The sequence below is a fragment of the Centroberyx affinis genome, unplaced genomic scaffold (genome assembly GCF_046629955.1).
Source record: "Centroberyx affinis isolate AG114_WGS23_722 - 3 ecotype Tasmania unplaced genomic scaffold, CSIRO-AGI_Caff_v1 ptg000827l_1, whole genome shotgun sequence".
Lineage (NCBI taxonomy): Eukaryota > Metazoa > Chordata > Actinopteri > Beryciformes > Berycidae > Centroberyx > Centroberyx affinis.
Window position 1 is genome coordinate 208373 of NW_027279426.1, and position 21297 is coordinate 229669.

A 21297-nucleotide genomic window follows, 5' to 3' on the forward strand; every position below is an offset into this window, starting at 1 on the left:
CCAGCAGAAACTTGTAGTTTTGCTGTGATGTTCATGCAGTATCCTTATAAAATGTAGGACAGGATTACTTTTTTTTTTTTTTTTTGCCTAAGGGTGAATATGCCAGAATCTTTATAAATATCGCCAAAAAAAACAAACATCTTTTTGTTGCTGTTGTTGTTTTTGTCGTCAGTTTCGATGGAGGCACAATAAAGGGTTAATTATCATGTCATGGCATCATGACTTCCGCCTCTCGTAATTATTCACCTGCCTGAACCTTGGCGCTTCCTTGTTTATATGGGAAAGCGGTTGGCACGCTATTGGACAGTTGTAGACGCGCTTTGATTTTAGTGGTCCCGATTTACGTCAATCATCCAGGGGGGCGGGCTAATCGCGTTAGACTCCATTCCTTTCAAAAACACAGTCGTTAACTGTCCCAGTGTGCGCGAAAAGAGTTGAATAAGACCAAGTGTTTGCCAGGTTGTTCCTGCTAAAATGTACACAGCTGTGTTTGTGCTCACGCTTGTTGTTTTAGTCAGTCATGTTGCGCAAGGCTTGGACAATGGTCTAGCGCTAAAGCCCACTATGGGCTGGCTGCACTGGGAGAGATTTATGTGTAATATCGACTGTGACACGGACCCCGATAATTGCATAAGGTAAGACATCACTGCTCTGTTCAGATGATAATTATCCAGGACAATCCGACGTCTCTGTGAGTAAAACACAAGAGAAACAGTCCTAGTCTACTACCCATGGCCTTTATGAGAAGTAACTGAAGCCCTGGAGACTTGAAGTAGCCTAATAATCCGCGTCAGTCTCATATAAATAAACGTCTGTTTTGCTAATGTATATCACAGATTGATAAAAGACAATAGTGATTCAACCTGTACTCAGCTTATGAAAGCTTTTACATTTGCTGTTATAAACATCCAGTGTCAGGTCTTCCTGCATCCACCATGCACAGGAAGTGATGCGTTTTACATAAAAAAAAACAACAACAACAATATTTTGCAGATAACAAGTATTTTTTATTTTATTGTATTTTGGCTACCAAGTGCTATACGCTCATTGCTGTGGTGTTTTTGCACCGCCCCTCCCAGAAATCACCTGTCAATCAAACGGTGTGTCCAGTACTTTTTTCCTTGGATTGTTTCTGTTGATGAAGTTTGAGTTTCTGTAGGTGTCGCTCTCTTCTTTATCTGTTCAGACATGTTGGCTATCGCTACTCATTATAATAATCCAGTTCTTCTATTGAATATCAAACAAACCCGGGAAAGACCTACCAGACACCGGGTGTTTAAAACAGCAAATGCAAAAGATGTCATGCACTGGGTATAGGTTGAATCATATTGTGTTACATTAATCGGCGATGTTGAGTAGCAAAACACATTTATTAATAATCCTACTTTAACATGTATTTGGTCCTGCAGTCTGGCACGACATTGAAGACTGGCATCTAACTGATACTATTGCCCCCGCCTGTCTCCTCCTGCGCGCTGGCAGTGAGCGTTTGTACATGCAGATGGCAGATGTGATGGTGAAGGAGGGCTGGCAAGACGCTGGCTATGAGTACGTCTGCATCGATGACTGCTGGCCCTCCCACCAGCGTGACGCCCAGGGCCGCCTGCAGGCCGACCCCAAGAGATTCCCAGGAGGCATCAAGAAACTGGCCGACTATGTGAGTAGGTAGAAGAGCAGCATGAAAACTCTGCAACTCTCTTACATACACTGAGAATGCACTTACGCCTCCATAGACATCAAACCAATCTGAGGTTTGAGGTATTGCGTTTATCACTGAAGCACCTTTTAGTTGGTACTGTGTTGCATCACCTGCATTTTGTATGCTCTTTTATTTTATTTATATTGTTTGTTTTTATCATGTGAAGTTTTTTTGACTTCTCGTCTGAAAAGTTTTTTTTTACTTATTTACTTAGTTTTAAGTAACAATTTAACATTCCCAAAGTGGGATCTTTGGATAAACAGGGTCCTCGGAAAAAAAGAATAGTATCTTAATTTCATGATTATGTCACTCCCTGGAAGATAGCAAAATGACAGTATGTATTAAGGATGACCGTTTTGATCATTGTTTCCAATCTTACCACTTATCTACAGTAAAGATAGTTATATAATTCTGTACCTAACAACGAACGTCTTGACAGAATATGTTAGGGGGTCCTTGACAAAAAAAAAAAACTTTAGGAAACCCCAGGTCTAACAACTCTAGAAGGAAATGTGATTACACAGACAGGTTTTGCATTCATTATAAATCCATCTAAACAGACCTGCCACTATTTGCATAATGAAGTGAAAAGGACCAGCTGTGGAACCCAGGTCTCAGATTACACACTCGCTTAAATCCTGCACCCCCCCGGCCCAGGGAGATATTTTGGCATATATTGTCTCAGGCAGGAGTATGCTGCCATCCGCCCTCCCTACACACACACAACCCTTTGACTTCATCAGTGAAGAGGCCTTTCTGAGTTGAACACCAGTGCGACAGGCTGACTTCAAACCCAAGTTTCACATACAGGAGGCACATATCAGGCAGGGATATATTTAGGCCTGCAAGGTCTAAGGCAGAGACTGTCTCCTATGACAGAAGCAGTGTAAAGTTTTCAGCTGTGTAACACCGCCACCTAGTGGTAAAAGTGTGTCACTTGCCCAGAAAAACACTATAAGTGAGTTAATACTTCAATAAATTAATATTTGACAAATGAATTTGCTATGTTTAGATCCATTCTAAGGGTTTGAAGCTGGGTATCTATGGTGATGTCGGGACAAATACCTGTGCTGGATACCCCGGCAGTCTGGGCTACTATGAGACAGATGCTCAGACCTTTGCCGACTGGGGTGTGGATCTGCTCAAATTTGACGGCTGCTACATGAACTGGACCTTACTGGGAGAAGGTGAGCTTTCAACTCAAAATGATAGAATGATAGAAATGATAGAATAATCATAGCTGGGGATTTGTCATAACCAAATAACCAGAGGGTGTGCTGTAAGTTCTCTAACAGAGGAATGCCATTCCCTTCATAAGCTGTTAACTTACCTCCTGGTTACTGCTAGGTAGTTGACGTTGTGTGTGCTATTTGGTAGAAGGAAATCTTTGTACAGTGCAACCTGTGGTAAAAGAAAATGTGACCTCATGTTAATAGTCTTGGAAACATGATTTTGGCTGGATCAAACCTTTAAAAGACATCCTCATCCATGTTCTATGTCCATTTTCTGGTTCTCATCATCAGTGAGAACCCTTGTGGACTCAATAGATCTGGTCTAATGTGGGCCTTATTCTAACACCTTCTGATTTGTTCTGGTCAAGGCTATGTGAATATGTCAAACGCACTGAACAGAACAGGAAGAAGTATCCTGTACTCATGTGAGTGGCCATTATATGAGTGGCCCTTCCATAAGGTAAGAGGGAAGTTATCATGCATATATATGACTTTGACCCACTTTAAAAATCAACACATAACACATTATCAGTGTGATTTATAATCCAACATATACTACAGCACATAACACAATAAACAAGAAATAGAAAGTGATCAATTACATAATAACGCCATAGGCCTTCTGTTATAATATAGTAATTCTGTACCTCCAGCCTAACTACACAGCCATCCGTGAGACGTGTAACCACTGGCGCAACTTTGCTGACGTATACGACTCCTGGAGCAGTGTCAAGTCCATCTTGGACTGGACCGCTTCTCATCAGGACATCATCGTTCCCTCGGCCGGACCTGGGGGCTGGAACGACCCCGATATGGTACTCCGCTCTACTCAGACACTCCTCTCATCTTCACTCTGACTGCAAACCAAACCCAGTACCAGTGACCTTTGTTACCCACTACTGTGGGTTTTCTATTAGTCATGGGAAGCTCACTGAATAGAAATGCTGAAGACAATGCAGAGCTGAGGTTTCTCAAACTGGAGGTCCACAGGCACTGCACAAATTTTCAACACCTTACATCAGGCTTTTGTGATGACACCATCCTATTTTATCCTTACAGCTTAGAGGTTTGAAATATCACAACTCTGAATTGTCTGAATTCTGAATTATTCATTCCCTTAAGGTTCTGCTGAGTTGGTGTTAGCAAATGTATGTGTGAGTAAAGTATTAACAGCAACACAGAGATTAAAAATAGCCAAGACTTCAGTCAAGGATGTTGATAAAATATCTCTGAGGCAACTGTCTGTAAACCTAAATGTACTCTGTTACTCAAATGCCTTTGTATGAAATTGGCTTGATTCTGCCCTCCAGCTGGTGATTGGGAACTTTGGCCTGAGTCATGATCAGCAGGAGTCTCAGATGGCCTTTTGGGCCATCATGGCTGCCCCTTTGCTCATGTCTAATGACCTGAGGGACATATGCCCCCGCTCCAAGGAGCTGCTGCAGAACAGACACATCATAGCAATCAGCCAGGACCCACTGGGCAAGCAGGGATACCGCACTGCCAAGGTAGGCTTGAGGTTACTGGGTTCTACGCATAAAGCATGATTGCCTCCAGGATTGGCAATTGGCAAAGCAACACAGAGCATTTGTGGTGCGGGCATTTTGTCTTATTTGGAAATGCTGGACACTGTAGAATGGGCTTGGGAGGGTTTACATTAACTTGTTTAGTCCAGTAATAGCAATATGAGGATGCAATGTGTGCACCTTAATGAAATGGATACATTTACTTGTTACGATGCAAACAAAGCATGGGCTACATCGACTTGATTATGGCTGTAGTGTACCAAGCATTTTATGACTGATTGTAATTTACGATTTTTTGTCCCACAGGTGAATAGTTTTGAAGTGTGGGAGAGGCCGCTGTCCAAGAAAAGGCTGGCTGTTGCCGTGCTGAACAAGCAGGAGATAGGTGGCCCACGAGGGCTGGCTCTCAGCTCAGTGCCTGGCTGGAAGTTCTGCGACCCCCAGTGTAATGTCACCCAGATCCTGCCTCAATACAAAGAGATGGGTGTTCAGCCTCTACACAGCAAACTGGTTGTACTGGTGAACCCTTCAGGCACCGTTCTGTTGACGGTCAGTCCCATCAGTAGTAACTTCAAGAGCCATCACAACCTGCACTGGCAGGACACATCTATCAAAGACAAGCACAGCACCATTTTGTAGTCCATGAGTGGCTGACAAATGGTGGTTATGCACTTTATTTCCCTGTATTGGTTCTGTCTTGCCTGAAAGGGCAGCTACTGTGACGGGTATGATTTTTGTAATTATTTTAACTAAGGATCTTGGGGTTTTTTTGCATTAAATGCTTGAATTTTAAAAGAATTGTAAAATTCTATTTTACAGTTACTGGATATACGTGCATCAACTGGGACCCAAAACGGTTTACAATACTGTTATTGTTGATCATTGAATAAATCACTACTGAATCTTGTTTGCACAGTTTCTATGAATGTTTGTAAAAATCTGAAGTGATGATCCACACCATACAGCAAATTGAGCACACAAGTGAAAACACCATCTCAAAATAAGTAAAACTAGCATATAACCGTCAAGCTCTAGTCTTGTTCATCTAAAAAGCATAGTGACAATTAAGGTGAAAGAAGGACTGAACTCCAGAGTATATTTCAATCAATTTATTGAAAACAGTGACAACATCCAGAAGACTGGGCCACAGTTTAGAACTGGATGACCTGGCCCTGAAAGAGAACAGATGAAAAGCATGGTTAAATTTATATACTCATTTATAATCCACAATGAGGTCAATTGTTAATCAAGGCATTCGAGCACTGTGTTGTTGAAATGGAAGGTCACTTTCTGAACCAGGAAGAAATGCTTTATAATGAACAGGTTTCCTGCACATTTGTTAACTGAGCCCCACAACTATTGAATGGCATATCCATAATGTAAAGTATCTGTATTGAAATGTTGATTTTATTTCCCACCTTGAACAGCCTATTCTAACATCCCAAGTCATGTTTGGGCGACAACTACCACTTTGGACTTAAAATGCATTAGCTCTACCAAGCAAGCATTTAACACTTGAACAGTTTAAATTAAGACAATTTTCTAATTTTGTGACTGACCATCGAACTCAGCAGTAAGAAAAACATTTCAAGCTCTTGGGTTGCAGTCTATCCAACCCACCCACAGTGCAACACACCTAGCATGTATTTCAACCTTCTTACTCTGACCCAAAGATTTAGAGCGAGTTGCACTGTGAGATGGGTAGAGGAATGAATTATGTAAACCATGAGGCTGACAAGCTACTGTATATACACACACGGCCCATTCACCCCATCACAAACACTACCTGAATAGTGCGCAATTGTCGAGAATGTCGACAAGCTTATCCTAATGAGTTTACAGTTTGTTTTGAAACGGGGATGAACGGAAACTGACAAGCACTAACTTGATTAGATTGTTTTACTGAGTTATACGGATTTGAACAATTTGTTTGTGGTCAGTGGATCAACGCACATGGTTTTGTGTTTCAGGATTAAATGTAGTATCTTTTGTTTCTTGCAACTAAGACCACATTTCCCAAAAAATGTGTTGCTTCCTGTTGTAAAGAGGATGTTGCTACTTGACCCTCTCTCCCTCCCAGGCGATGCTCCCCATATGTTTATTATGAAGAGCAAGCAGAAGGATAAAAGCTGATAAAAGCCCTTGATAACACCAAATATGCCTTCCGACAAGGTAAGCCAATATGCAGTAGAAGCTACGCTGTTAGAATAGTGGAATTGGAATAAAGTTGTGCTTCACTTATTAAGTAAAAACACCCTGTTTTGCAGCATAAAGCAAAACAGCAGATTTCCTTCCAAATCTGGCCTGGTGGCACAGAATGTAAAATGAAGCATTGGGTAGGAAGAGGAAGCAAATCTCAGCAGTGGTTTTTCCTTTACGGCAATTATACTCATGTTTAGGAATTAACGTGGTATTGATTTATTGATTTTATTGATTGTAATGTTACCATTACTACGTCCCTATTTTGAAGAATCAAAACCTCATGTGCACAACAAAGAGTTTAAAAAGGATAAGCAGATCATTTTAGCTTCCGGAAAAACAAATGTGGTCAAAGAAGCATGCCTCCATTATATACAGAGTACACTAAACACTAATTGGACCATGAAATCAGTTATAGAAAAATTTGTGTGATTTGAGCGCAATCCAACTTCTGAATACAAATTTTAACTATGTGCCACAACATGATCACTTCTGATTCAGCCCAAATATGTTGAAAAACTGAGAACAGGATAATTTCTTGGGTCTTTATCCTTTAATTACGCTTAAAGGCCAACCCAGATCATGTTCTCGGGACATGTTTTGGACAAGCGAGAATTTTTCAGGGTGCCAATGCATTTTAATTTAAGAACTGCATAGACTACATAGCCTTTTGGCACTTCCTGCACAATATACATCGCTTTTGCCTCCATGTCTGTCATCAAGATTGCCACTCTGACCTCAACAGTGCTTCATCATTTCAGATGATCTTTGAGTGTTATTTTGTGTTGCTTAAATGAGATCCATCAAAGGTTGTACTTGGTGATGTCTTTGGGAAAATATTTTAATCTGGAGATGCTAATTCCCCAATAAGTGCCATGATAGCTCTAAATTTACTGTACAACTACCAGAGGACTCCCACAAAATACCCACTTAACTGTGGACCACATGGTGGGAATGCACACACACATTAAGTTTGATGACCCTTACCTTTCTCTTCTTGTCACCACCCAACTCAAAGTGCTTGCATCTCTTGATGGCCAGCATTCTCTTGGATCTGCAGTTGGGCTCCACGCACTCTAGCCTCAACACAATCTTCTTTGTTGTCTTAGCCTGTGGAGAGTGTGCATTGGTGTACGATTACATACACTATTCCAGTACAATACTGGACAGCCCAAGTCAGAAACCATCAGAAGGTGATGCTTACCTTTTTACGGAAAATAGGCTTTGTCTGTCCACCGTACCCGCTCTGCTTTCTGTCGTATCTCCTCTTACCTGCAGAACATAAGTACTTTAGCCACAGTTCATGGCACACCTCATTTACACCCAATACCAAGTTAGCAGTGAACCACACTTTGCTTACCCTGTGCGTAAAGAGAATCCTTTCCCTTCTTGTACTGGGTAACTTTGTGGGGCTGGTGCTTCTTGCACTTTTTGCAGTAGGTCCTGCGGGTCTTCGGGACGTTCACCTTAACATCAAACAAGAGAAAAGTTTAGGCCGATACAACATGAACCTGGCAGCAGGCTAGATAAGTAACTTACACCCAGTCTGACTGGCAGTTCGGAGAATATAGGATGCAGTGAAATGAGAATTGCAAGCATCTTTCACCAGGTGACAGCGGCAAACTGCTTTGGCTAACGTGTTACAGCTAGCAAGCTAGCTGGCCAGCCAAGTGACCAAGCCGAGAACGGACACAAACACTTAAGTTCACCTAAAATATATGCGATTTCGCTGAGTAAAATACATGCGTTTAAAAGACTAACATCAAAGAACCAAAACACAACCGTCCTTCCGTACCTGACTTTGAGAATTAACGGATAGAAACCTAACGTTACGACAGCACGGTGAGAGACCGTGTGCATGTAGCAACAAGCTAACATTTGGCATGGAAAACATTAAGGTCCTTTCAGTGTGTGGTGGATGTGCGGATGTATGGTATTTAAGGATACGCTAAAAGGCAGTTATTTGTCATAATGTCTAACGTGAATGACATTTATTCAATCTTAAAACATGGGCCAGGTAGGGTGGAACCATGACTAGCAACGGCCATTTGATAGGAACATTTACTTGAGTAGTGTTCATGGACAATTAAATGGCATAAACTGGCCATATGACGGCTAATAATACCCTGAATGTGTGTATCGAAAGAAGGTTTACACAGATGGATTAACAAAATGAAATAAAATGTCTCAAATCGCTAGGATTGAGGTTGATTCTGCAAAGTGTATCCGAGTAATTATTTCATACCATGGCTGCGTCCCGATGCAGAGGAAAAGAGAGAGGCTGAAGCCGGAACCAGTTTAATAAAGACCTCGGCGGACGACTTTTGTGGTGCACAGTTTTTTATAGTCTGCCCCCTAGTGGCTTGTCGAAATAAAAACTGTAAACATTAGAGAGGGCAAAAACTCTACACATCTCTTGTATTTAACAATTACCAGACAGCAGAGGTCTCTTTAAATTTCAATTCACATGCATTCACTAGTCTGCTTAAAACACAATAAATACCTACTTATAACTGTAAGTCATAGTAAAAAAATAGATTATTAATGCCTTGCCCCTGCAAAATTCAATTTGGCAGTAGATTGAATAGAATTCCCCCAAGTAAAGTGGAATAGTCGAACTACATTCAGTAACCGACTGTGTTAATGTTTAGCCCTCTTTCACTTATCACCAAAACTGTCCAGAGAGCTGATATGAAAATGAGCAGGAAGAAAAAGGGGAAGTAAGTGGAGTCAATTCCTCTCTATGGGTGGGGTTTAGTTTCTTGCATCACAGACTAACACACATTTTATGGAAGACAAGCCACTAAGGCAGAGGTCCATGCCATCGCCTGAACCCTCAGCATCTGTGGTCATTCGTCTGATGCTTGACTGTTTTTGGTGTCTGGGTAAGTAATGAGGCTGTTGGATTGAAGGCTATTAAAGGTCAAGAAGTATTCTTGGAGTAAATACTTTGTTCACTTGAATCTATATGATGGAAGCAGTTTCTTAACTAAAATACATTTGGAAGACAAAGCATTTAGCTGAATAGTCACCATTGGCTTATGTCTACCACTCAAAATATATTAATTCAAAGTATTTTCTATAGCTCTGGAAGTTTGGTGGAGACACTGAAGTGTGATGGAAGTCCATCAATATGCACAGAGTTTGCATGCAAATATTGGTGGGACCCCTCCCCCACTGAAAAACACAAAGATAGATAAATGATATAAGCCAAATTGATGTGGCATTACCCACTAAAAGGCAATGATGTTATATTTGTTACAGTATGTTTTGATAATTGTTATGCACTATGATTTGTTATGCTGTGCCATGCCATGATGGAGAGTTGTTACAAGTACTTGTATAACTATGTCCTGCAGTAGTACAGTGGTTTAGATTTATGTTGGATATAAATTCAAATATTAATAGTTTTATGTGGTTAACTACTTTTAACTTAGGCATTACAAACTACATGTTTTTGCATGTTTTACAATATTTCTGTGTCCTATTCCTCCCCTAACTCTCGCTTCATTTTCCTGTCAAATTATAGGGCTGTAAGCCTATGGGTACTTCATTGTCCTCATGTAAAATAGGCTTTCTAAACTGGACATTAGTGTTTGGTGTTTTGTTCTCAGTCAGTAAAAAACACTTTCAGTTGATGTTGGGGCACACCTTGACAGAATGCAAAGACAAAGAAATAATTTGGAGGTAACCTGGATATGGCTTCATTGTATTCCCCTCATCCAAATCCAAATAGTTTGTTGTGAGACTAACTGTACAGGCCTGTAGAACAGGCTTAACAGACTTTTAACAAACAGAAAAGATGCATAATAATGTTGAAAGGATGAATCGTATTTGATGTTAGTATCCCATGTGTCATAATCCAAGGTGAGCATTCCTGTAGAGGCCCAACCAAGAGTTTAACAGAATGATATGCTACTATACAAATGAGTACCATAGAAAACATCACGCTATACCACCATAAATCTACAGCACCATATTTTTTTAACTTCACATTTAATTGTGAAGTAGTTTCCCCAAAACTGGCTTCATGTGCACGCGGTAGCTCTCTGAAAATGATCGGCACGTGTTTTATCCTGTTTGTGTATTCTGAAGTGAATAAGTGAATAGTAGAAAGCTTAATTGATGTGGTATCTTAATATGGATGGAGAGTATTCCTGTGTTAGAACCTTTGAAGACTTGTGGCCCTTTCAGCATTGAACATCTCCATAACTTTGCGCTCTCTCTCTCTCTTTCTCTCTCTCTCTCTATCTATCTATCTCTCTCTCTCGTTCACTCACCCACACACACGCACTTGCACACACAGCACACACTTATCTGTCAGGAAACGTCCAAAGAGAGCATCTTACGAGTTTCCTGTTAGACTAAAGTATTCATCGGACATGCTGAGCTTTGCTGTGTCATACATAGTGGACAAAGTGCAACGCAAGACACAATTGCATTCCAACTTAAAACACACTTTCATTAGACTTTTGGACTTTTAAATTTAAACATGTCGTGTTTTGACACAATAGGCCATTTTTTGGGGGGGCATATAGATGGGGAACACGCTGAGGCAAAAATATATTCAGATGTTCTCCTGCAAAAAGATGTTCCTGTGAGATTAAAGCAGCATTGTTGAGGATACTCTCTTGGCGCTGTTGTCCAACCGAGTTGCCTTAAAGATTGCCCTGCGTAATTTCCCTTGAAAGGCACATCAAATGACACATTTTAGCTAGATGTTTGTTTGTTAAATGCCACTAGTAAATCCATAAGTTTTGCCACGCAAATGCTAGACAACCAAATACACATAACAGTGTCAGACTGAATTGCTGCAGGGCCACTGAGTTTCTTCTCCCTTCATATTGCAGTACAACACTGATGCAACTTCCCTATGAGATTGTCTGTGTCAGCCGCCGTGACTCACAACCCTTCAAATAAAAAAGCAGTCCTTCTGGTAGCCATGATAAAATGGAATATGGAAATACATGCAGTTATAGATAGTGGACAGATAAGACATTTGCACCACCAGGTCAGGGAGACAGAGAGAGGGAGACAGAGAGGGAGACAGAGAGAGAGAGACAGAGAGAGACAGACAGAGAGAGAAAGAGAGAAGGGGAATGGCACGACGATGTTCATTATCCACAGGGTTAGTTCTACTCCACTAATGACCGCTAATGTGAAAAAACTACACGTTCGTTTTGTTTAACCTTTCAGCAAATGAGGAATGAGTAAACCAGTGTTTCATGGAATGGGGAACATTGCTGTCTGTATATGACAGTACAAAACAAAAACCAGATAACCACTGTCACTCTAGTGTGAAGAAATGTCACAGTCCTGGTTAGTGGGGAGTGACTGAAGCCTCTGGTGGTGTTACAGTTCAGATGATAGAAGGAAGTGCTCACAAGCTGAAAATAGGCAGAGCTGAACTACAAACACTTCTGACAGAGTATAGACAATAAGGATTCAGCTGCGTGACCAGGGTGAGTTTGAGCCACTGACTTACTGTCCTTGTTTGAAGCGGCACTACGGCCTTTAGTGTATTATGCATCTTTATTGTATGATTAGAGTCATATTCCATGTATGCAAAGCGTTATTTAGACGTTAAAGCGTGGTTGTATTTGATGTGTCTGATTCTATATGTAGCAGTGCTTCCTCTACAAATGTTGGTAGGAGAGGTAGTTATGACTGATCCTGGTTTTAGTTCTACATCTGTCTTTTGTTTGGCCCAGGTTTTGGCTCTAGTGCAGGTTGCAGTGCTAAAGCTGTTCTTGTTTGTCCATTTTACGCACATAAAAAGTGCTAATTCTACACACCGGTCCTTTACTGGTGTATCTTGTGGGATTAAAATGTGATAAACTATAATACATCACTCAGAATTTTTCATTTTCTCTAGCAGTGGTGTTTTGTTTTGTTTTCCTGCTGAATGAACAAAGGCAAAACACTGATCTGATCCAAAATGACAAGATACTGAGAGTTTTTGTTGTTGTTTCTGTTTATTGATGCTCAGCAGTAAACAATGGTTTCAGCCCTTTGGGTGCTGTTAAGGTGACACCACAGAGGGTATATTATCCTCATCCCTAAATATATAACAGACCTGAATAATTCTCTGCCAAACTCTCTCACACTCCCACCTATCTGTGGTATCAATAGAGGCCTCTATTGACTCATGTGGTTGGCAGGTACTGAAACCATGGTACAATAAGCCTGTCATAAAAGTCAAAGGAGATATAGGGTTATTCATTTGCCTCTGTATCTTATAATGCAGGTAAAATGCAATTAAGTGTGTGTGTGTGTGTGTGTGTGTGTGTGTGTGTGTGTGTGTGTGTGTGTGACATGTGATGATGAGGTGGTTTAATATTCCTTATGATGTGTTTTCAAATGTACCCAACACCATTTTTTTAAACAAAGGCCTACGAGAAGCCCTGATTCTGGCCTGCAAAAGTGGGTTCATATAAAGTATTTAAAGTGTGTGTGTGTGTGTGTGTGTGTGTGTGTGTGTGTGTGTGTGTGTGTGTGTGTGTGTGTGTGTGTGTGCACGCACACTGTGAGAGAGCAAGATTTGTCCCATCAGGCCAGTCAAAAACATCTGCAATTTCATGGCATTTAATAAACTGGCCGCAAAATTTTGGAAAAGCAACTGTGTTTGGATGCAAGTAACTGTCCTGTCATTAATTACTGTGATACATATTGTACATACAAATGAAATTTGGTGAATACTTTGGTGAATCCAAATCTCCTTGCACCCAAGTCACTTAATACAAATGCATACTTTTCCAGTATGGGCGGCCCAGCGGGAATTGAATTCCTAACCCTGGCAGCGTTAGTGCCATGCTCGGCCCATTGTGCAGGACCACAGGACCTCTGGGTCACTGAGCAGGGTGCAGACAGAAGATATAGCTGAAGGAAACAGATGTGCCAAGGGAGGAAACTCTGGAAACAAAGGGTGTTATTGACGTGAAAAGGAGGGCTTATGCAAACCACTGTTAATCTCACACTGATACCTGTTCACACTCTCTTCATCTCTTTCCAGATCTACACTCGCACCTGTTGTAGTGGCATCGCTCTGAGTCTATGAAGAGTGGGTAAGTAAAGACAACTAGTAACTGACCTGAATTCAGTCAAAGAACCCCTAAATCTACACTTAACTTTTGCAAAGGAAATGAATAAACTGATTAATTCAGTGTGACGGGCAACATAACCCAAGGCTGCCTAATTTGCCAGGCTAAGCATTGTGCTATTGGATGAGTCAGTCACTGCTCTGAGCAATGTGAATACTGCTTGGGCAGAGGTGAAATGATCCGTTTATGTATGAATGGGTTGACTAATGTAGCTCTAAACAGCAGGGTAGGCTCTGTTGTTGTTTGCTTTAAATTTACTGTTATGCTTTACATATTCATTATGCCTTGTTCCCACGTAGGATTCATACAGATTGAATCATGTCAGACTATATACTGGAAGAAATCTTCATAAAACGATCTCAGCAGAAGAAGAAGACCTCCCCCTTGAACTACAAGGAAAGATTGTTTGTTCTCACGCAGGAAAAAATAGCCTACTATGATTACGATCCCGACAAAAGGGTAGGTATATGTAACTGCAGAATTCATGTACATTGTAACGGCATGTAATAGATCTTTTACACAAAATCATCATACACTTTCAATTAACCTGCGAAGCGCTTGTCTTGGACTAATGTTTGCTGGCAATTTTCAAGAACAATGCAGCCCCATGCATCTGTTTACCCCTGAGGTACTTGATTGTTTTCTCCTCTGTTGAGCAGAAAAGGAAAGGGCTGAGGGGAGCAGTTGACCTAGAGAAGATCAAGTGTGTGGAGTTGGTCCAGCCAGAGCCCACCGCTCCACCAGAGCGCCTGTATGCATTCCAGGTAGACGCCATTTAATTTACTTCTTTAACCCTGTAAAGTCCCACTGAGATTTAAAATATGTTTTTAAAGGGAGACGATTATATAACGATTATAAAAGTTGCGGACAGATTTGCATCAATGTACTTAGTTAAAAAGTAATGAATGCTGGGACTATATCACCTATCAAAGTGTGACTCAAACACCTCACAGTGAAACCACTTTCTCACATGTCTATGATCTATGTTTTTTTTGGTGCTTTCACTCCCACCTGCTTCCTGGTGTTCATGAGGTGTTTTTGAGGTAGCAAGCACAAAATATTGCCAAGGTACTGTAACTCAGAATCTGTGACAACAAGATTTTCATACTGTATTGCATTTTCAATTTAGGCCACTATAGATGAATAATGCAGCCCGTGAAATGTGTTTCTTCTTTGACAGTGTCTCACTTTTTCAAAATTTTGTAGAAGTTCCAAGAAGCAACATGGGGGAGGCTTTTACTGAGAAATACTGAGGCAATTTTTCTCCTGGCAGACAAAACAGTTCAGTCGTTCAATAGTTAATGTTGTGAAAGTCCATTGTAAGAAGTGAAACCATCTCTCACACCCAGATGAACATGGGGCTTTCATTGACTATGCAGGTGTTGCCACTGCAGACATGGCAATTCACAAGTCAAAGACAAGGTGGCATGACAGAAGGTGTCTGGCTGACATAAACCATCTAAAAGTACCCCAAGAACAGCTTGAAGAGTTTCTATCTTGAGCTGCACTGAATACCATCGCATACCGCAATTTGCTTCATTTTGTTTCGGTTTTTCTCACACATATGTGTTCAGGTATAGGTGTAGAATAAGAGGTACCACATGTATCCATACATGAACTAATAAATGGAAAAAAAAAAAACATCACTTAATGTCTTGAAATGACACATAACTATAACAAAAACAGCTGATGTGTGTTTCTTTTTTTATCATTTGTGCCATAGATAATTTATGATGAAGGGCCGCTGTACGTCTTTGCAAAGAATGAAGATGTTCGGGCTGAGTGGATAAAGAAGTTGAAAGAAAGTTAGTATATATGCATATTTCTGTTTATGTAAGATCTAGTTTTCATGCTATAGTCACAGTATTAAATATGCAGAATTAGACTATATTTACATAAACAGGTAGAATAATAATCAGGTAGACATCATGGAATATATCACATATATATTCACGCTGACCATCCAGTGCCTGCTGCACAGCGGAAGTTCTGGGTGGCTATGCAAATGCAAATGTTGATTCAATGTAAATGTCCGCCCACATGTGTGTGTGTGTGTGTGTGTGTGTGTGTGTGTGTGTGTGTGTGTGCCCATACTTGTGTATAGTGGTGCGCTTCAACAAGGATCTGATGCAGAAGTACCACCCTTGCTTCTGGGTGGATGGGATGTGGCTCTGTTGCCAGCAAGAAGTTAAACAAGCTATGGGATGCAAGGTTCTGGATGGTAAGAACGGTGAGAGAGCCATCCTCTTTGAAACAACGGTTTGAAATCTGCAACAATCAACAAATTAACATCACCCTGTCACTAAATTAGTCCATTCATGAATCAAATTATATCATTAATAGGCTTTGCATCCAAACAGTCTCGGAGAAGGGGATCCAGGAAACCTCTTCCTCCGACCCCACAAGAGGTATTCACACGTCCTTTTAGAACAATATCTATTGATCAGAAACAGATAGAAATTTTATAACACAGCCCCCTGAACTCATGTTGTTTCAGGAGAAGCCGGCCAGGCCTTTACCTCCACAGCCTGAGCAGCCTGCCCGCTCCGTGGGTATGACAGTCATAGCCGAGTACGAATACTCACCCGTGACGCCCCAGGACCTGGAGCTGAGGAAGGACGAAGCGTACACCATCCTCGAGATGTCGGACACAAACTGGTGGAGGGCCCGGGACAAATATGGGTGAGACGTGTGGCTGCGAGGAAGGGCAGCATCATTGCCTGTGGCTTTGTGTACGTGTGTGCAGGTGTGTGTGTGGTACAAAAATGAGCACAAGAGTGGCCCAACCCATGACCTATAGCAATAACAGTCTTCTAAGATTAGACATGAACAGCCCATGAGACCAGCAGATCTGAGTCAAGAGGCTTCAGTGACAAATAGCATCCATTTGCTGCTCTCAAAATGGCAAACATGGGTGTCACTCAAGTATCAATGCAGGTGGTAGGCGATGACATTTTTCTAAGGAGTGCATGTCCTAAATTTGAAGCGGTTGTATTCTATGGTTTTATCTGTATGTCCTGTTTTTACTGCATCTGACCAAAAGAATTTTGCTGTAGGGATAATAAAGCCTACCTCATACTTTGTGCCATGTAAACAAGGAAAAATAGGAGCATAGTAGTGACATTTAAGATTTCTTGAAAATAGTAGAAACTGCCCATTCCTACTTTGAATGAATTACAGTTGCACATGTTCAGAGATCTAGGGAACATGAATTCTGTCGCTGTTGGGTGAAAACCTGTAAATGTAAACCTTTGTTTCTAGCTTGACTACCATGTATTTTTTAGTTTATCCAATGGGTTTTTAAAGGATTTGAAAGATTTTTTTCATAGGCCCAATTTTCTCAACCCACAGAGAACCATGTGATCCTTCAAGTGAAGTTAACAACAAAATTCATGCACATTGGTATGGGTGTGTGTATGTGTATATGTGTGTGTGGGTGTGTGTGTGTGTGTGTGTGTGGACATTTTTTTACTTTTTTTGTCCTGTTCTCCTTTGCAGAAAAGAAGGATATATACCAAGTAATTATGTTGTGGAGGCAGTAAACGGGCTAGAAAGATTTGAGTGAGTATGGGTTCTGTTGTACTTGTCTGCAAATCAGTTATAGCATTCATTAGACAGTATCTTATATTATATCAGTGTTTATAAGGTGTAAGTGTTTTGTAAGCATCTTAATTCTTTGTAAAGCTCCCAGTGAACCAAATACAGTTGTAATAAATAACTGTGTCTTTGATTGCTGAAGCAGTAAATACTACCGAAAGAGTTATGTGATTTCCAGTAAAAATCTGTTGCTGCTGCTTCCCCTCCCACCATGTACTCTGAAACATAATGATAATTCCACTTATTTTAACAGCTGGTACTGCAAGAACATGAATCGCAGCCAGGCAGAAAACTTGTTGAAGACCGAGGTAAATTCAATGAGTGACATCAACAATGTTACACCTTACAACTTTAGGAAAACATCTTTGATATATTTGTGTTAGCTGCAAAATGGCATACTCTACTGAATCTACTCTTCTCTTATACCTCTGGTACAAAAGTCGTCTTGTTTTAAAGCTTGTGCATTGTTTCCCATTCTTAGAACAAAGATGGAGGGTTCTTGGTACGGGATTCAAGCAAGGCTGGGAAGTACACTGTCTCTCTGTTCAGCAAGGGTGGCGGGTGAGTAAGGCTCACTGATGTTAAACTGCACTGCATGGCGCACCGCCTATACTGTATCCACCAGCCCCAGTCATGTGTGGACACATCAAAAGAAAAACTGTTTGTAATGAAAGCGGAAACTGTAGCCTGCAGAGGGAGAAAGATGTAAATCATTCATGCAAAACCAGGGTTAATCTGTCTACAGAGCTTTCAATGGCATGGGTGTGAGAGCGAGCTGTTATGGATAACACTGAGGACACATTCACTTTCTTATACATATTGGATCGAAAACTGATAGAAAACTGTGTCGATCAAAGCCTAAACTTGTTGACTAATCTACTGTATGTCACTCTTTCTGTTGCTCTCTCTCTCCATAGGGATACCGGTGGAAGCTGCAGACATTACAACATCTGCACTACCCAGCAAGGCCAGTTTTACCTGGCAGAGAAGCATTTCTTCAGCAGCATCCCAGATCTCATCAACTACCACCAGCACAATGCAGCAGGTTTATCACTGAGAATATATACATACATCTAAAATAAATATCCCCACATAACTCTCTGCTAATTGTCATAAGTAAAGATATCTATCTATCTATCTATCTATCTATCTATCTATCTATCTACACCTTATCAAATATATTCACTTTACAGATAATGATGTGGTCAAAAAAAAAGATATGACTTGTTTATCTCCTACACTAGGTATGGTCAGCAGGCTGAAATACATTGTGTCAAACCGGGCGCAGCCTCCATCGACAGCGGGGCTTGGCTATGGTAAGAGTGTGACTATGCCAATAGTATGACTTCAACTAATGGCTGGGGTCTGGATGGGTTTATGACTTGGACAGAAAAATTCTCATGGCTAATTATCACCAGAGGCTATGAGCATAAACGAGGTACTTCTGGAAAATAAGGGCAGTGGTGGTGGTGGTGGGGCTGTTCATTTGTTTGTTCATTTGTTTGCTCAGTTGTTTGTTCATGCGTAACATTTTTTTGCTGAGGGGAATTATGGTAGGTGCTCTTTAAGCCGCACACACTTCACTGGGCTGATTTCCTGTCTCTTGGACGTAGCAAGTTATAAAAGTGCCTCTCCATTCTCTGCTGTTTGCTCCAGGCGTGTGGGAGGTCGACCCCCGCCACCTCACCTTCATCAAGGAGCTGGGCAACGGTCAGTTCGGAGTGGTGAAGTACGGGAAGTGGCAGGGCCAGCATGACGTGGCCATTAAGATGATTAAAGAGGGCTCCATGTCAGAAGATGATTTCATAGAAGAAGCCAAAATCATGATGTAAGCCAAACCTTTCTCTGTCACGCAATGTTAGAAGAGCAAAGTCATTTTTACATGTCACAATGTCACAGACTCCCTTCTCTTTTCGGTTGAAACCAGGAAGCTCCGCCATGAGAACCTGGTTCAGCTGTACGGCGTCTGCACCAAACAAAGGCCCATTTACATAGTGACAGAGTTCCTCGCCAACGGCTGTCTGCTGACCTACCTGAGGGAGGGCCTGAAGCAGCACCCGACCACCGTCCAGCTCCTGGAGATGTGTAAGGACGTGTCAGAGGGCATGGCCTACCTAGAGTCGCAGCAGTACATCCACAGAGACCTGGTGAGAGACATGGTGATGGTGCAACACATGCTCCACTACACTCCTATAATACTGCATCATGTTATGTTGAGATACACTGGGGTGAGGTCTTTCACAACAGGATGAACTGCTGCAAGATGTTCAATAATTATACATAAATCAAGAGTATTGTTTATTCTGTCCTCAGGCTGCCAGAAACTGCTTAGTAGATTCCAACGGCACCGTCAAAGTGACTGACTTTGGACTATCTAGGTAAAATACTTAATTAAAGGACACATAATACACATCGGTTACTCCAAAACAGTGTGATACGAAAACAGAAAATCCTCTCCCTTTGGTCTTAGGTATGTCTTGGATGACGAGTACACAAGCTCAGCAGGTTCAAAATTCCCAGTTCGCTGGTCGCCTCCTGAGGTCCTGCTCTACTGTAAATTCAGCAGCAAGTCAGACATCTGGGCGTACGGTGGGTAATGGGTTTTATTTCTTTACAAACTCTATCACTTTATAGTTGTGTTTACACATCGTAAATCATGCGTGTGTGTTTTTATAGCGTTACCTCCTCATTTACTTTATTAGGGGTTCTAATGTGGGAGGTGTACACCTTGGGACGGCTTCCGTACGAACGGCTGAACAACACGGAGATAGTGGAACAGGTGTCCCGGGGCCTGCGCCTCTACCGCCCCCAGCTGGCCAATGACAAGGTCTACAACATTATGACAAGCTGTTGGATTGATGTGAGTAAGAAGCCTGTGGCTGTTGTGTTTTGGGTTTCGTTGGAGGTTGCATTTAAAGATCCGTAAGTAGAGAAATTCATAATCGTTGCCACTTGAGAGACAGCATGAGCCGCAAACTGGCCTAAACAAATAATTAAGTATAAATAAGTGCAAGTGTATATACACTGATGATAGGTGTTTATTGAGTGCTTCTCTCACAGCTCCTCTTTTCGTGTTTCTGCTTTTCTAGAAGGCAGAGGAGAGGCCCACCTTCCAGGAGCTGGCATTGACTGTTCAGGATTTGCTGTATGAGCTCCAGTAGATCTCAAAATACGTGCACACACACACACACACACACACACACACAAACAGTTGACTCTCATCCCCACATATTCATCGCTGTGTGCCCTTGGAAATGTTAATACAATCATTAACCCCAGTTCCAGGAAGCTCACTCTACATGCTGAACATGGGACTGAACGGCCATTTTGAGATCCTCTGTAATGTGAATGCATAAACTATTCTGTATGTGTCGGTCTAATGTGAATGTTATGCTACTTCTCACGTTTTACTAATTGATTAGAATAATCTATCACATTATTAGAAGTACAATTATTGCCGTGTTGACCAGCATTTTAAAATGTGTATATTTTATTGAAGAAGTTTGAATTAAACGTTTATTGTATGTGTCTGTATATTGGCTCTGCTGTTGAATCATTGGGGAAATTACTGACTCTGCAAGGGGAATAGAGAATTGTTCTTGCACTAAGTAGCCTAGCTATACCAGGCTTTTCCAAGCTTAGGTACTTGGAAAGTTCAAAGAGAAACTATAATGACCGTAAAAACATCTGATAGTTGTTTTGAAATGCAAATCTATTCCCAACGTATTTTTGGACGTGAACATATTACTTTTGCATATGTGTTAGCTTATATTTTATGGTTTAAACAAGTATATATTATATGATCACATGGGTATGCTCGTAGCGGGTGTTATAGAAGTCTTGAAATTGCGCAGAAATTACAAAAATCCTATGAGAAACACGTCACAAAAAGCGTGTATGGTGTATCTGGCTGGAAAGTGCCAGCGCGCTCTCTGATTGGTCGA

General features: G+C 41.2%; 3 protein-coding genes across 5 annotated transcripts; 2 read left to right on the forward strand and 1 right to left on the reverse strand.

Moving 5' to 3' along the window:
• Positions 1 to 369: 369 nt before the first annotated feature.
• On the forward strand, positions 370 to 5346 carry gla (galactosidase, alpha). The gene is made up of 7 exons (XM_071520817.1): positions 370 to 635; positions 1483 to 1657; positions 2712 to 2886; positions 3300 to 3391; positions 3585 to 3746; positions 4242 to 4439; positions 4764 to 5346. Exons 1-7 carry the CDS (start codon positions 475 to 477, stop codon positions 5094 to 5096), a joined length of 1296 nt encoding a protein of 431 aa, XP_071376918.1. The 5' UTR covers positions 370 to 474; the 3' UTR covers positions 5097 to 5346.
• A 205-nt stretch (positions 5347 to 5551) lies between these two features.
• Positions 5552 to 8947, reverse strand: rpl36a (ribosomal protein L36A). Its single transcript, XM_071520824.1, has 5 exons — positions 8902 to 8947; positions 8017 to 8122; positions 7861 to 7928; positions 7644 to 7766; positions 5552 to 5629 (listed from the first exon to the last, which is right to left on the reverse strand). Exons 1-5 carry the CDS (start codon positions 8902 to 8904, stop codon positions 5609 to 5611), a joined length of 321 nt encoding a protein of 106 aa, XP_071376925.1. The 5' UTR covers positions 8905 to 8947; the 3' UTR covers positions 5552 to 5608.
• Positions 8948 to 9452: 505 nt separating this feature from the next.
• On the forward strand, positions 9453 to 20887 carry btk (Bruton agammaglobulinemia tyrosine kinase). Of its 3 annotated transcripts, none has more exons than XM_071520818.1 (19): positions 9453 to 9541; positions 13669 to 13720; positions 14056 to 14215; positions 14416 to 14520; positions 15480 to 15561; positions 15861 to 15986; positions 16100 to 16164; positions 16254 to 16438; positions 17255 to 17317; positions 17607 to 17661; positions 17835 to 17914; positions 18271 to 18398; positions 18598 to 18669; positions 19010 to 19181; positions 19281 to 19500; positions 19667 to 19731; positions 19824 to 19942; positions 20056 to 20213; positions 20443 to 20887. In XM_071520818.1, exons 3-19 carry the CDS (start codon positions 14075 to 14077, stop codon positions 20512 to 20514), a joined length of 1908 nt encoding a protein of 635 aa, XP_071376919.1. In that variant the 5' UTR covers positions 9453 to 9541; positions 13669 to 13720; positions 14056 to 14074; the 3' UTR covers positions 20515 to 20887. The 3 variants fall into 3 exon arrangements, with proteins under 3 accessions (XP_071376919.1, XP_071376921.1, XP_071376920.1); XM_071520820.1 differs by having other exon boundaries at positions 15861 to 15977; XM_071520819.1 differs by lacking the exon at positions 9453 to 9541 and adding an exon at positions 12047 to 12118.
• Positions 20888 to 21297: the final 410 nt, after the last annotated feature.

Coding starts and splice junctions, on each gene's coding strand:
- gla (XM_071520817.1), top strand. CDS start 475: ATGTACACAGCTGTGTTTGTGCTCACGCTTGTTGTTTTAGTCAGTCAT. Junction 3,392..3,584: donor ATGAGTGGCCCTTCCATAAG/GTAAGAGGGAAG, acceptor CTGTACCTCCAG/CCTAACTACACAGCCATCCG. Junction 4,440..4,763: donor AGGGATACCGCACTGCCAAG/GTAGGCTTGAGG, acceptor TTTGTCCCACAG/GTGAATAGTTTTGAAGTGTG.
- rpl36a (XM_071520824.1), bottom strand. Junction 7,929..8,016: donor GGATTCTCTTTACGCACAGG/GTAAGCAAAGTG, acceptor TATGTTCTGCAG/GTAAGAGGAGATACGACAGA. Junction 7,767..7,860: donor AGCCTATTTTCCGTAAAAAG/GTAAGCATCACC, acceptor CACTCTCCACAG/GCTAAGACAACAAAGAAGAT.
- btk (XM_071520818.1), top strand. CDS start 14,075: ATGTCAGACTATATACTGGAAGAAATCTTCATAAAACGATCTCAGCAG. Junction 16,165..16,253: donor TTCCTCCGACCCCACAAGAG/GTATTCACACGT, acceptor ATGTTGTTTCAG/GAGAAGCCGGCCAGGCCTTT. Junction 19,732..19,823: donor ACTGACTTTGGACTATCTAG/GTAAAATACTTA, acceptor CTTTGGTCTTAG/GTATGTCTTGGATGACGAGT.